General features: G+C 41.7%; 1 protein-coding gene across 1 annotated transcript in view; it reads right to left on the reverse strand.

Annotated features, from left to right (window-relative positions):
- STK39 (serine/threonine kinase 39) overlaps positions 1-6,067 on the reverse strand; it is a 79,642-nt gene extending 73,575 nt beyond the window's left edge. The window contains exon 1 of the mRNA XM_041403423.1: positions 5,881-6,067. Within this exon, the coding sequence (XP_041259357.1) occupies positions 5,881-6,001 (121 nt within the window). The 5' untranslated portion in view covers positions 6,002-6,067. The remainder of the gene's footprint in view (positions 1-5,880) is intronic.
- Positions 6,068-14,810: the final 8,743 nt, after the last annotated feature.

Here is a 14,810-nt window from a genome sequence, read left to right on the forward strand (position 1 = left end):
CAGAAAGCACAGGGAGAAGAGAGCAACCAATATGGAAGTAGGCAGATTGGAAGAGCAGGAAAGCATATCTTCTATAAATTATCATTACACAGCACCAGCCAGCCACCTGATGTGTTGATATATGTTCCTTTACCCTTACAGTAAAAAAGGTAACTTCAAAACAAGCTTAATATCCTGGTTACTTCCAATCAGGAGAAACCCAAAGGAAGTTGCTTCTTTAAATTTTCCTTCTTTTTTTTTCTTTTTTTAACAATTTACATTAATTTTATTTTAAAATTCATTAGATAACAAAAAAAAAGCTTGAACATTGAATCAATTAAAGGTTTATTTCTATTGAACCAAATGAAAACTGCAGCTATGTACAGCCATGTCTCCAATCAGGGTATTTCTAATGCATTTCTATTAAAATAAAAAAAAAGGCACCAAGACAGTTCCCTTCACCAACACTACCACGTGGAGAAAAAGCAAATAATTAACAACTTCAAGCTCTGCACAGCCTCATTAGCAGCACAGCACTGTGAATGTTCCACAAGGTGTTTTTAAATTGCACCATGACCACCTTTACCCCGGCAACTGAATTAAAAGCCACTCCTTATTAAAATACTAAATAGGGATTTAATATTTCCACAATTTCTACAGATGGTTATTAGCAGACAGAAAATCTCAACCAATTATTTCCCAAAACATAAAATCTAATTTACAAAATTAAACTCTTCCTGCCAAGCTGCAATAGTATTAAGTTACAATTAATATTGCAAAGGCTGTATTTAATATGTGCATGTAAAATATGCTAGGCTACTGTAGTAACTTTTAAGATTTATTGGTAAGGAATAGAATTTACTTTGGAGCAGAATTAAGGCAGACAGACATGTTTCTTTTTACAAAAAGTTTTGGTAAAAAGACCTTAGGTAGCATTAAGTATTACTTATCAAATTATGCAGATTCTCATGCAAGAATTATGGAGGTTTTTCAAGAGCAAATACGAAATTTTGCCATAGCTTTAGTTGTTAGTGTGGTATTTCATTCAGTACAGTGTGATTTACTTTACAGCAGATACATAAAAACTACTGCAAAAGAAAGACCTTCAAATGTTTGAAAAAAAAATCCTGATTCAGCACAGGGATAAGACATTTTGGAAAATGTGAATGAGACATGAGCATCTGAATAACAGAAGAACAACACAGAACTGTAAGTTTACCTCTAACTACAAAGGCTTTTCAAAACAGTGTACATCACTACCAATGTGAACATGGGTTCCTGAGGATCATAAACAGAGATAGTAAAAGATCTCTGATAACAACAAATATAGGAGAGTCTATTCTCTGTCAGACAAAGTGCTATTAGCAATACAGCTAAAATGCAGCAGGAGAGAAAAAAAAAAAAAAAAGTAAATAACACCCTGGAAACACCACCAAAGACCCCAGAGCCATTAACCAAAAGCGATTCTCAGGCTGCTTATAATAAGAGCCATAGAATCAGCAGAACAGGCTCACATAGTAACTTGTTCTACTCAAAATCCCAACACATTTGACTTAGCAACACTGCACCTTGTGAGGCAACAAACCACAAGATATTTCCAAGTTCAAAGTTAGAAAAAAAGATAGACAAACACAGAAGTTCAACTAAGGTAACTTTTTAGTGATTTGCAGCCAATATAGATAATCCACCTCACAAAAGTAACCCTTTATTTCAATCTAATTCTGGTTGTTTCCCAGCCCAAATAATTTTCCAAGACAGTTGCAGCAGGAGAGAAAAATACAATTTTATAATGGAAACTAGTACCCAACCTAATCACAAGATAATCCACTGCTTCTCCATAACAGAATCCACCATCCATCAATGCAGGATGACAATAAGTTATGTCTGGCAGAGAAGCATCAACTCCAAAGTAGTTTTCCGAAATAAAGTCAAAGCTACTTGATCATACCTAAACAAAAAAAAAAAAAAAAACACCCCTCTAAAAAAAAAAAAAAAAAACCCCCCTAAAAAAAAAAAAAAAAAACCCCCCTAAAAAAAAAAAAAAAAAACACCACCCTAAATAAAACAAAAAAAAACTGACCAAGACTTAATGCTGCTTTATCTCATCTACATGATGCAGGGCTCATTACAATTTGAAAGGTAGAAAGACGATTTTAAAACTGAAAACTGAATAAAGTGTTATGCTGATTACCATTTAAATGCTTGTTCTGTGAAGATTTCTATTGCTTCTAAGGAAAAAACCTCATATGTACATGACAGATGCAAAGAAATCTATTTCAGTTATTTTATTCTGAATACTTGGTTATGAACCCAAACTGCTTAAGAACACCTCTCACAATATTGCTTTTATTAGGTGCTATTTTTTTAAGCCAAGTCATATTCATCTAACAAAAAAAAAAAAAAAAAAAAAAAAAACAACAAAATCCCCTCCACACATTAAAATCCACTGAGCATTTGAATGCATTTAAATCTTAGAGATCTCCCAGGTTCTTCACTAATTTAAATCTGGCTCTACTTTAATAGCAATTACAGTTCTTATCTCTGTAACTAGTGCCAGAAGGTTGGTTGGATCCTCCTTTCCTAATAATTAGGAATCCCATTCTAACGCCTACATGCTTTTATATATGGACAGCCTGTATTAATCTGATTTAAATGTAAAAGTTTCCTCTTTACGCTATACATTTACAGAGAGCAGTCAGTGTTTTTCTCCCACTCCAGAAAATATAAGCATCTAGGCATTAATCGGAAGAGCCTCTTCCTCTCATCAAACCTATCAATCACAAAGCCATGCAGCAAGTCAAACAGGGAATCTGATCCAGCAGAAAACTGACCCGGCAGAAGAACTAGCTCGCTGTCAGATCAATGTGATCCTTTCAGCAGCTGCCTGTTAGAGCAGATTAAATGTATCATGAAACTGCACACAAAGAGTTTACAGACAACTGCCCAGTCACCTAAAAAATAAAGCAGACTTGGAATAACATCTCATAAGAAGCACTCCTTAAAGCTAGACTTTTGTCCTCAGCAGACACTTGACTCCCAGCCATCCTGAAGGACACAACAGACAGAAGATGAAAAAAAAAAAAGCTTTTTCATTGGAAATCCATATCACATGGCCTTGGTTTTCAACATAGCATGTGGCTAGACACAGATGAGCAATAAGACATGTCCATGTTCTCACAGAAAAGAAGAATAGGACATCTTCAACTGCTAAATCCAAGGGATGGAGATGGCCCACAATTACATGGTTACAATGGTAACAATTACTTTAATTTCATAATCCCCACCAAAACTTTTAAAAATTCCTAAAACAGTTATTCCTGCATCTCTGCTTCAGTTACCAAAGAATCTAAAATCTATTCTGTCAGGAAGCATTGTGATAAACCATTACGGTGTATCTTTCCTCCTGCAAAGCCCAAAATGGAGCTCCACGGCATTGTTATTTTTTCTCATTTAACTGGGAAAAGGCTATTGTAGCTGAACTCAATTGACACTACGCAGCTCCTCAGGGAGAAGTATGTGGTGCTTTCCAGAGGTGATCAGCTCTGTTTCAGCAAGAGGTAACTACTCCTGTTTACAACCCAATTAACCCTGGCAGAGCACATGCAAAGGATTGCTGCTGAACTAAGTTCAGACTGTGTCATTCTCTCCTCCCTCAGATATAAAAAAATATTCTTTAAGAGTCCCTTACCATGTTCATTAAAGCCAACAATACTAAAACCTACAGCTCCAAAATTATGTTAGCATGTGGTCAAACACATGGAATTTACAGGGGCCTTGGTTTGGCTGGGTTTTTTTTTTAGAAAGTGGGGTGGGGTGTGTTCACTTGGGGTTTTTTTACTATTTTTAATAGTATCTAGACTAAATTTAATCTCATAGTGAGTCTCCTGTAAATTAAGAAGGTGTTAATGAAAAAGACATGTTCGTTGAAGCACAAGATTTTCTAGTCAAGTGGTACAAGATAAATCTCAGCAACTTTTAAAGAAAGTCATAGAAGAAACCGAAGTTTAGTGAAATTACAGCAGGCAAATTCAGTGTGTCCAAGAATCTGATTCAATATACCCTGACCTCAATTTACTCCCTAGGCATTCAGTTAAATAACATCAATATTTAGGAGCACCCACAGGTAACTAGCAATAAAGTTTCTCTACAGATCAGTATCTGTAAGTCAGATTTAACATCCACTCATTCAATGGATGTATATAAATATATGTTAGCAGTCAGGATTACAGTTTACATATCAAAAGATACAAGCTTTTAAGCAGAAAGAATGAAGTGGAAAGGAGGTTTTAAAGGAAATTCTCACACAGGCATTCTACAGGTACTGTAACAGAAAACAACTATTATTTAAGTAACTCATATGACTCATATTACACCCTAGACTAGGATTAATCCTACACCTTTGAGGCCTTTTTCACCTTAGAAGAGGTGAAGATACACCTTCATGCTAGTAGAATTACTTCCAGTTGGCTAATTTGATCTATTCCCCAGACAGAGGAAGACACAGTCCTCTGTCCAGTAAACCCATACTTTTGGGGGACCTTCATAGGCAACACCTGCTCAATACCAAACATAGCCAGCCACCTCCAGGGACCTGAACACCTGAACCCTCATCCCTCCTTAGTCCCTATTCACAGCCTGGAAGTACAAACAGAAACACAAAGGTACCAACTGGGTCAACAAAAAGCCATCCCATTTTAAGGAAGAAGTACTTTTCTTAACTATTTTGTTTCTGCCTGGGGAAAATAAAAAAGCTTAATGACAAAGCTGAGAACACACAACTTCCAGACTGCTAACATGCAGTTGTGATTGTCATCAACCTGACAACAATTAGGAATTAGTGTAATACTGAAGATAAGCAACAGCATCAACAGGCAAGTCACCTGGACTTTTCTCACTTAAGTGGCCTTATTTGTAAGAAACAGAAATCAGAGCTGGTCTTTGCCATCTGCAGTATTTGCTAGAAGTTTAAAATGTTACATACAAATAAAAGCAAGTTTTCCCAAAGTAGATCATTAGCAACAAGCAGCATCCAGGGCAAGAGATGAAAAACTTTCCATCGCGCATACTTTCAACAACGGTTCGCATTTCACAAAGTAAAATTCAAAATAACCTTATCCAAATAAAGGGAATGGAAACTGAACACGTCTGATCTGCATTAGCTGGATACGTGAACGAAGTGCTGAAGCACACAACCAAGAAAGTCCCCTACCTACAGGGACATGGGAGGGGGCCAGCAGACGGGTTAAACTTCCATGGCAAACCAAGCCAAAAGCAGGTTGGCTGGGGTGAAAACGAAGCTGTAATCCCCCGCTGGCCTTACGTGCCACCGACAGGTATAGGGCCGAGGGGCACAAGGAGATGCGAACAAGATGAAACGGTGAGGGAGAAGAGGAAATAGTTTAAATATGTATATACGTATATATACAGATTAAGAGAGAGAGTCATCACGTGAGCAGCAGATCTACGGGTGAGATTTACCTCCCCCATGAAAGCACCGGAAAAATGCAGAGTAATCTAAGCGGATGCACGCACATGTGCGCATCCACGGACACACACAGCGCAGACACACAAAACACACAGAGCGCATCTGCGGAGTTGCCGGGGTCCCAGCGCAAACCAGCATGTCAAGGCTGGAGTGACGATGCACCGCAGGACAGCAGCGCCTCCGCCGAGCCGCACCGGGCGGGGCACGGCGGGTTCTAGCAGGAGCCGCCGCCCCCCGGGGCCGCCCGCTGCCGGGCGGATAAAGTTTGCAGCAGCCGCCGCTGCAGTGCCGGGTGCGTCCGCCGCAGTAAACGAGCCCTGCCTGCGGGAGAGCGAGCGCCGGTAGGCCCGGAGCCGGCCGCGGCATCCCTGCCTTCCTTCCCCACCTCCGCCCCGCCGCGCCCCCGCTCCACTGACCGATCACCTCCTGCAGCTCGTAGGCGTCCCTGCAGATGGGCCAGCCGGCGGCCGGGGCGGCGGGTGCAGGCGCCGGCTGGGGCTGCTGGACGTGGACCGGCGACTCGCCCTGCTCCGCCATGATGCTGCCGGAGCGCACAGGCACCCGACGACCTTCTCCAAACTTCCCCTCCAGCAACACCTTTCAGCCGGGCTCTGCCTCCCGCCCGCCCTGCCCGAGCAGCCGGCCGCCCGCCCGCCCGGCGGAGGGAGGAGGCAGGGCACTGAGGGGGAGGAGGCAGAGGCGGGCGTCGCCGCCGGCCCCGGCCGCTCGCCCAGCGCCGCTGCGGAGAGACGGAGCCCGAGCGCGGAGCCTGGGCCCCGGGCGGTGTCGGTGCGGCGCCGGCACAGCGAGGCGGTGCCCCCTGACGCGCCCCCGCCCGAGGGAGAAGCGCTCGCAGAGGCGCCCCGCGGGAGCGGCCCCGCGCAGCCCGGTGCTCGCCGCCTCCCCCGGCACCTCGTAACCTACCTGCCCGCCTGCTGGCGGCAGCTCTGGCCATCGCCCTTCCCCGCTCATCCCGCGGCTCGCTGGGATGCTCTGTACGTCTGGAAGCACGGCGAGGTCCTGCCCAGGGCGGCGGGCTGAGCGTGTGCAGGCCACGGCCCTGCCGGCCGACTGCCGGAGCCCGCCTGGGCCGAGCGCGGGGCCGGGCGGGACGGGAGGGAGGGAGGGAAGCCGCGTCTTGTGGCGGATGCTAAAGCACCTGTTAGGCCGATAGCATAAGCACACAGGCTGCTCTGGAGCACAGCTTACTAGAAGTGTCACTGCAGAGTGCGCTGCTGCTGCTCAAGATGACTTGCATTCAAGATGACTTTGAATTTGAGGAGGTGAGGAAAGCATTTTCTTTCATCGGTGATCGTGCTGCAGTCCTGCAAAGTGTTTAAGTCGCCATATGACGAGTAGCCCTCTCCAGGACGAGTAGGACAGCTGCACCGTGTCCCTTCAGTGCAGACACTGCCTCAGCTCATGACACCGAGAAGGACCGAGGACAGTTGCAAATGCTCCCCTTGGCTAACCAGTACCAAGTGATCTAAGCAAATCAGAATCGTGATTAAACCTCTCTAGTGCTTCCCCTTATACAGTGCAAGGTTAAAAAGAAAAAACAACAACAACAACAAAATAAAACCAACCTGGGCTTAAATGAAACTCTGCTGTTAATAATAGTATGGATTTTTTTTCTTCTACACTCTTAGTAGTGTCAAATGTTCAAATGATAGCATCAGGATTTTACTTACTATGAAGTAATTTAGAGAATAGTTATTTGTGTACTCTACAGTCTCACTCCTACTTTGTATGCTTTGCATTTTAAGACTTACGGAGCTCTGAGAAGAAGAATGGTAACGTAAGATATCCATATAGCTCAAAATCTTACTTCCTGCTACAGAATGAACTTAAGGTATTTAGAACTAATACAGTATGTGAACAGGAAAGCTATAGCACTGTCTAAAAGAACAGAACCTCACAAATCCTTAGGAAGTGTGATTTAGAGTCAAGAAAAGATACATGTAACAACTAAAAGCTGTTAGCTACTTTTTTCCATTTGGGATAATGCCCTTTTACTAACTAATTTTTTGTGTGTTTGGTTAATACAGTGAGGACTCAGTTAATTGAAGGTTTTTCCAAAAAGGAAAGCAAGTTACTTCTAGTTTATTGTGTTGCTGAGAAAGCTGAAGGAAGTCCTAAACACTGCTTCATGATTCATCAGGTGTATCAGCAACTTGCAAATATTTGTGCACTGCACTTCCATTTTCTCAAAAGTTTAGCTTAGTATAGAGACTTTCAGCAGTCCAATTTAAAAATTGCACATTTTTGTGCTAAAATAATGATTGGAGTATTTTCCTATATACAAATTAGAAATTATTTGCCGCAAAACTGAAGGTCAGCAAGACTTGGAAGAGGAAGTATTAAATTGTCATTCGTCATTAAGTTTAATGCCAAGACCTTCTGCCAGAAATAGCATTAAAAAAATAGTAAAAGAGCAACAGCACAGGCCAAATCAATCAGCAGAGAAAATGGGTTACTCACTATTGATGGAAAACAGCCAACTTCTCCATCTGTACTCAGTTGTTGTTGGGGGGGAGGAGGTTGGAGGTGGTTAGTTTCTGAGCCATGAATTTGTGATGCTACTGCCATATTGCTCTTTAAATTGCTGGTTAGCATCTGATACCATTATAGTTATTTTTGTCCTGATTATTGCCCAATTTGCCCAACTAATCCCTACAATTCTGGGGATTTCTAGACAGCACCTGCACTCGCCAGGGCCGGGGGCCGCTCACCCCCGCGGCAGGGGGCTGGGAAGGGCCCTGCAGCCCCGGGCTCGGCCGCGCTCCGCCCGCAGGCAGCGCCCTTCTCCGCAAGGCTTTGCGGACACCGGAAAGAAGAGCAACCTGCCGGTTTAGAAGGTTCCAGAGAAACTGATGGGACTCATGCACAAATCATTGTTCTCCGAATTGATGACAGTTCAGAATGGTCCAGTCTGAATGTGATTTGGTCTTTCCGAGTGCCTGAAGACATAGGATTCCGTGAGATTGTCTGGGTCACTGAGTTCTGTCACCAAATGATTGATTCCAAAGTGAATAAAGGTTTTACATAGCCAGGTTACAATCAAAACTGGTGAAATAGAAAACCACATAGACCATTATGGCAGGAGAGTTAAAGCCACACTCAGACCTTTTGAAAATTCCCAGCAGTACCCTCTGCAGATGGGCCAAAAATGTGTTCAGAGCAAAATAAGTCAGACTTCTTTTCTAGGTTTGCAGAATTTAGGCAAGATAACACTGGTATTTACAATGACATTGCAGACCAACTGATCACTTTCAAACATAAGCATACCTATATAAAATCACAGACAAGCATAAGGACTGGGGTTCATAAGCAATGGTACGTATGCTAGTAGCATAGACAAGGGACAGCATCCACCCAAACTACTTTTTTTCTGAATGGAAAGGCAGCAGATGCAACCAAAACAGCAATATAGCCTACCACAGACTAACCCAGAGTGAGAAGGAACTCTTCTCTCTACTGTCACTTAGTCTACCTCAAAGAAATGAGTGAAGTAAAACCACCCTCTCTTCCCCAAATGGCCTAAAAATGCAGTTATGACTATCACATACAGCAGCACAGCTCTCTCCAATTATGTAGGTAAGGTCTGAAAGCCTCTAATTTGGTAGCACTGAGGGATGGCTGAGCTTTAAACAATGCCATGAGATATGAATGCTGACACAACAGCAGCTGGTGGTGATGGGAGCAGATTAAATGCTTTCAGCCTCCCTTTCTCCTCTAATGAATGCACAGTTAAATAGGTACCATGCCCATTATTGTTACTAGGATGCTTCCTTTCATCAAAGCTTACAGCTTAGGTTTGTTTATGCTCACAGAGAACACATGAGTATTTTCTTGGCAATTCACATTACAAAATGCATTGTACTTAATACAGAATCATTTGGGTTAGAAGAGACCTCTTGAGATCATCCAGTCCAACCCTGCCCCAACCAAGGCAGGGTCACCTAGAGCAAGTTACACAGGAATGTGTCCAGGTGGGTTTCAGATGTCTTCAGAGAAGACTTCACAACCTCCCTAGACAGTGTGTTCCAGTGCTCTGCAATACTTCACGTAAAGAAGTTGTAAAGAAGTTCTTCCTCACGTTGAGATGGAAACACTGCAACATTTACACTGAAAAGCCTTCAATGCCAATGACACTGTCACTGCAATTGGACACTAAGTGTCACTGAAGTTAATGTCCATCAAAGCATAGTGATGCTTTACAAAATAAGCCATGTCTGTTTTTTCCCTAGGTTGAAGGCCTTGATGCCTTCATCTCTTTTCTCCCTTCCCCCGCTTGTAAACCTTTGTAAGCTGTTCCACTCAGCAGATTAGTCCTTTTGAAATCCTAGGAGAAGCTATGTTCTGGATATTAATGATTATTGAGCCAACTATGATTAAGCTACATTTTGTTGCTATATAGTGAAATGGGTATTTTAATTATTTACATATGTGTCACACCCCAAGCTGTTACTGGTCCTTGCAAAAGAATTTTTTTAGTTATTTTTTGTTAACCTGGCTTTCAGGCTATAGGTAGAGGAAATGCTCACATCTTTGTCTCAACCCCTTTGAAAGTGAGAAGCCCTGACAGGCATATTGAAGACATAACTTAAAAAGAATAAGAGAGCCTGGGTGAACTTCTCTGCAGAGAGCAGATGCAGCCTGTGTGTTTTCAGAGCTTGTTCCTCAGTGTCACAGCTGGCTTTGCATGCTGGGAACCCCTGTTACAGCAGCTAAGCCTCCACTCCTGCCCATCCAGCTTTTCAAACCAGGCCATGGGAACACACTGTGCTGTTAACTTGCTCTTGCTGCCAAACCACCCAAAACTTTAAAATCACCCGATAAATATTACTAGCTCATTCCAGCACCATGAGTCCCAGTGGCTAATTACCTAAATCATGATGGCACATCAATCATTATACATTTCAAACATTCAAAATTCAGAATTTTGCATGCATTTAGAATATTTACATGCTAGCCATTCATGTATCGGCAACATAGCCTTTTTGGAACCTGCAGGAATCACAATCTCCACAATCATTATTTGAATGAATTTAGGATACAGTCACCATGAAAATGACCGTGAACTAAATATTATTGTTGCTTTTGAACTACAGTCTAATATAATTAAGATGTTGTGGATGTGTCCAGCTTACTGAAGCTTTTAGCAGGAATAAACTCCCCATTGTTGTGAATGAATAAAATTCAAATATATAAAGGATTTGATCTAGGAACTTCTATGGCTTTCATCACTGTAGAATATGAACATCTCATGCATATTAATAAATTAAGTTTCACATACAAAAGGACTGGGGAATATAATTACCTCAGTTCACAAGGGGAAGCAGAAAAAGCTTAAGGGATTTGCTAAAGGTCATAAAAGAACTGGGTAGCAAAACTGTGGGAGTGTAATAGGTATTTCCTAAGGATGAGATTTCACACAGCCTCATGAGACCAGGGATGTAATCTTGTTGACAGCTAGTTCCAGTTTGGTTCATCTGAAAACATTGGCTGGTCACTGGTTAGCCGAACAAGCCATAGACAGGATAAACAAGGGAGACCTGAAAAAAATGTGGCCAATAGTGGGGAATAGGAAATGCCACCATTTTAGCAGAAGAACAGTTTTAGCTTTGTTAGATGATCATAGAATGACCAATACCTCAATTAGAAAAGGCTATTCATCATTTGAGTAAATGATCCTAGCCTTTTTTAATTTTCTTTTTATAGTATCAGGGAAGAAACAGTCCATATTTTCCTGGAAACCTACCAGCTTCAATGCAGCAATATTTATAATGTGCTTGAGTTCTTGGGATTTAAAAATTCCTAAACGTTTTCCTTTTAGTTTTGGGGATGTACGTTGAAATGGTTTTGTAATCTAAATGCCGTAAGTGTACCTGTATATGAAACTCAACCATTAAACTTAAACAAAAAACTGTGATTACATTTAGATGTTCTTTTTTTTTTCTTCTGGTGTGTTTTTTTTGTTTTGTTTTCTTTTTTAGTTTTTGTTTTTTGTTGGTTTTTGTTTGTTTGGTTTGGTTTGGGGTCTTTTTGTTTGATGTTTTGTTGTTTTTTTTGTTTTCCTGGAATATTTGGGCTCTGATGAGCAGGGCTTCCTGGGAAATCAAAATGGCACTTAAAACCAAAATAAACTTTGCTCATATTTTATAATTTCTCTCTAACATTATGATTTACAAATGAGAAATTAAATTGTCCAATGCTGCTGCATAAATTTCTCTTCAAGTAAGTCAACAAGATTCCCAGTCAAACTTGAGCATTATAAAAACCTCAGGCTCCCATCTCTCAGGGCAGCTCGCTTGGCTTTTACAGGACTGGCAGAGCTCCTAAGTCTAGGTCACCCTTGAGGAAGAAAGGTGTTTAATGAAGAGCTTCTGTCTGAGCAAGTCATGTCAGCGAGCAACAAGGGCTGGGCTGCCCTGGAGGCCAGGAGCCACAAGTACCAGTGAGGCAGCAGGGCCAGTGGCCACACCAAGCAGAGACATCCTGCCAGGAGCCCAGACAGACCCAGGGGCAGCAGCCAGAATCAGCTAACAGTCCAGTGACTGCCAGCTGAGTCTAGGGACAGGGCAGGTCCAAGCTGCACCTAGAGAGCTCAGCCAGCAGGCAGGGTCAGGATCATCTACGTGCAAGACTGGGTTTGGCTTCTGTGTATGTAGGGAGGCAAGGACCAAGCACAGCCATGGCATTCCTCAGGCAAGAACCACAGGCAAAGGTAGGAGCTTGAACACAGCAGAGGATCCAGGCAAGACTTCTCATACCTCTGTCTTGCAACTTGGCTGCTTTCACAGCACCTCGATCTGAGATTACAGAGCAGCACCATGTCTGAGCTGGCCTTGAGTAGAGACAGTAAAACTCTAGGTGTAGGGAAAGAGGTAGCAAATCCAGCCGGTGTGCTCAGAGCCCTGGCAACGTGGACTTAGCATCAAGAACCTGAGTGTTTCTCTTATTAGGAGTGTTTGCCATACCCACCATTAATTTCCAGAGTCACGTGACAGATCAAAAGTACTGTCAGTGTAGGTTCAGACTTTAATTCAGAAAATTGCCTATTGCTCTAATTCCCTCTACTTTAATAAAGTGCTGAAACATTGCAAGAAACTACCCAAAGGAGAAAGTACAGAAGTTACCATCCTTTCCTGTGTATCAGCTAAATCTCATAAATCTTCCTGGATTAAGACAAGCTATGGAATAATGTCTGAAACAAAACCCCAGCAACACAGCGTAAATCCACCAAATGAGCAGCCTCTACTCTAGGAAGATTAAAATACCAGTTAAGGCATTAAAAATAGAACTCAAACTAAATAAAAATCTTCCTCAAAACAGTGAGGTGCTTTAGAATTCCTGAACACTTCTTTCTCTCCTCTCTGTATCTCTTAGGATGTTCACAGTATTAAAAAAACCCAAACATTTGTTGACTAAAAAATTAAGGTGTGAGTCTTCTTTTAAAGACTATTAACAATTGCTTTGGGTCTGGCACAATTTGTGTAATTCACAAAAAGAATTTAAATGTAGAAGTAAAAATAATATTTTTTTCTAACACATCTCTTATTGTTTTTATGATTTCTTTAAAAATCTAATGTATACAAAATAACACAAGAATAACAATGTTGGTTGGTTTAAACTAACCAACACTGGTTTTTTTTACATGAGAAACAGAAATTAGGCAGGTTAGGTGCAACAAATTTTAAGTTGTACTGGCATATCATCAAAATATACAAAGTATACTGACATCATTATTCACAGATGATGTACTCATAAAATCCTTACTTTTAGCATATACCACTAGGTATAACATGCCAAGACAGAACTCTTAATTTTGTTTCCTGCTTTACCAATAGTAGAATCAACTGTGCACAAATATCAGCTACTCTAGTTTAAGCAGGCTTTGCTGTTACATCCTATAATGCATCCCCTGCAAATACAGCAAAGTCCCCACTGACCTGGCATTCTGGCCAGTACAATTGTACCTACAAAACTAGGTATAGCTGCAGAAGCCACACTTTGACTAGTTCTGTTTGTCGTGCTTATGTAAGGGTGCTTGTTGTATTGATATAAAAGCCTGATTTTGCCAATATACTGAAAAACATACTAGGAAATGGTGCCAGTAAAATGAAAATGATAATTTGCTGTTGGTAAACATGTCCTAGCATAGGCACAGCTGTTTTTTGGTTTTTTTTTACCAGTGATTACACCACCAACACATGGCTTAGTGCTGGTATGAAAGTACTCACTGATCTAGGTCATACCACAAAGCCAAAGCATCAGCAGGAGAGGTGTAGTTCTGGGATGTGGTCTTTGAGTGGCACCAGAGAGAGCTGTATGGGAAGAGGATGCTACAAGCCAGGGCAGCAGGCACAGCTTGCTCTGGCATGTGTACGGTCCAGGGAGAATATTGAGGGGTAACAGTCAAAAGGCAAGAATGGTATTTCATGGCAAGAATGGTATTTCATGGCAAGAATGGGGTACCTGGAAGCTCTGATACAAGTGAATATCTAGATAATGATCTTCAGAGGTCCCTTCTATCCCTAACAATTCTGTGGTTCTCTGATTCTGTGATCCAGCAGTACAAATGACAACAGGAAGATACTTAAAGGGAAATTTCATCTGAATCTGTACTATTAGTGTGGGGAAAAAAACAAAGAAAAAAACTCTTGGGATATCAGCTCATTTCCTACAGTAGCACCTCAGATATGATTTACTTAGAATAAGTTTACTATGAAATTTTATTACAAAGACTTGAGCAGTGTATTACACATATTTTTGAAATGTACATGTGGGATATCTTTTAACCAAAGGAAAGATGCAACCTGTCTAAGCTGTGTGCCTTTATGGACTTATCCTGATTTTTTACAGTTGAATGGGCTGTGGCTGGAAGTGTGAACAGAAGCATCATTCCCAGTCTTTCAATAGTCCAGAATCTTGGTTAGCCTGCTGACATGCTGAGACAGCTGAAGTTATCCACTCTAGGAAGAAATCTGCAGAGGGTGGAAAACATGGCACTGAGAACTAGGACAGTCTTGAGGGAGGAAAGGTGGCAGAGCTCTAATTCCAGCTGGCTGAGCTCTAAATCCAGGAAGACTGCCAGGTATTCCTAACAGTAGCACTGAACATCATGAAAGCCCTGAAAGCCTTGGCCTCCATGAGTGAAGAAAAGTAAAAGGCAAGCAGGTAAATAATTATTAGACTAAAAAAACCTAAACAAACCAGAAAACTGCCTTGAAGAAAACTTGGGCTGTGATTGTAAAAAATAATATTCTTAAGGGCACACCTTACAAAGCTAAAGCCATTAGCACAAACGGGGACAGGAGGTGCCCAGCTCCACTTAACAATT

The sequence above is a fragment of the Onychostruthus taczanowskii genome, unplaced genomic scaffold (genome assembly GCF_017590055.1).
Source record: "Onychostruthus taczanowskii isolate IOZ18803 unplaced genomic scaffold, ASM1759005v1 scaffold20, whole genome shotgun sequence".
Lineage (NCBI taxonomy): Eukaryota > Metazoa > Chordata > Aves > Passeriformes > Passeridae > Onychostruthus > Onychostruthus taczanowskii.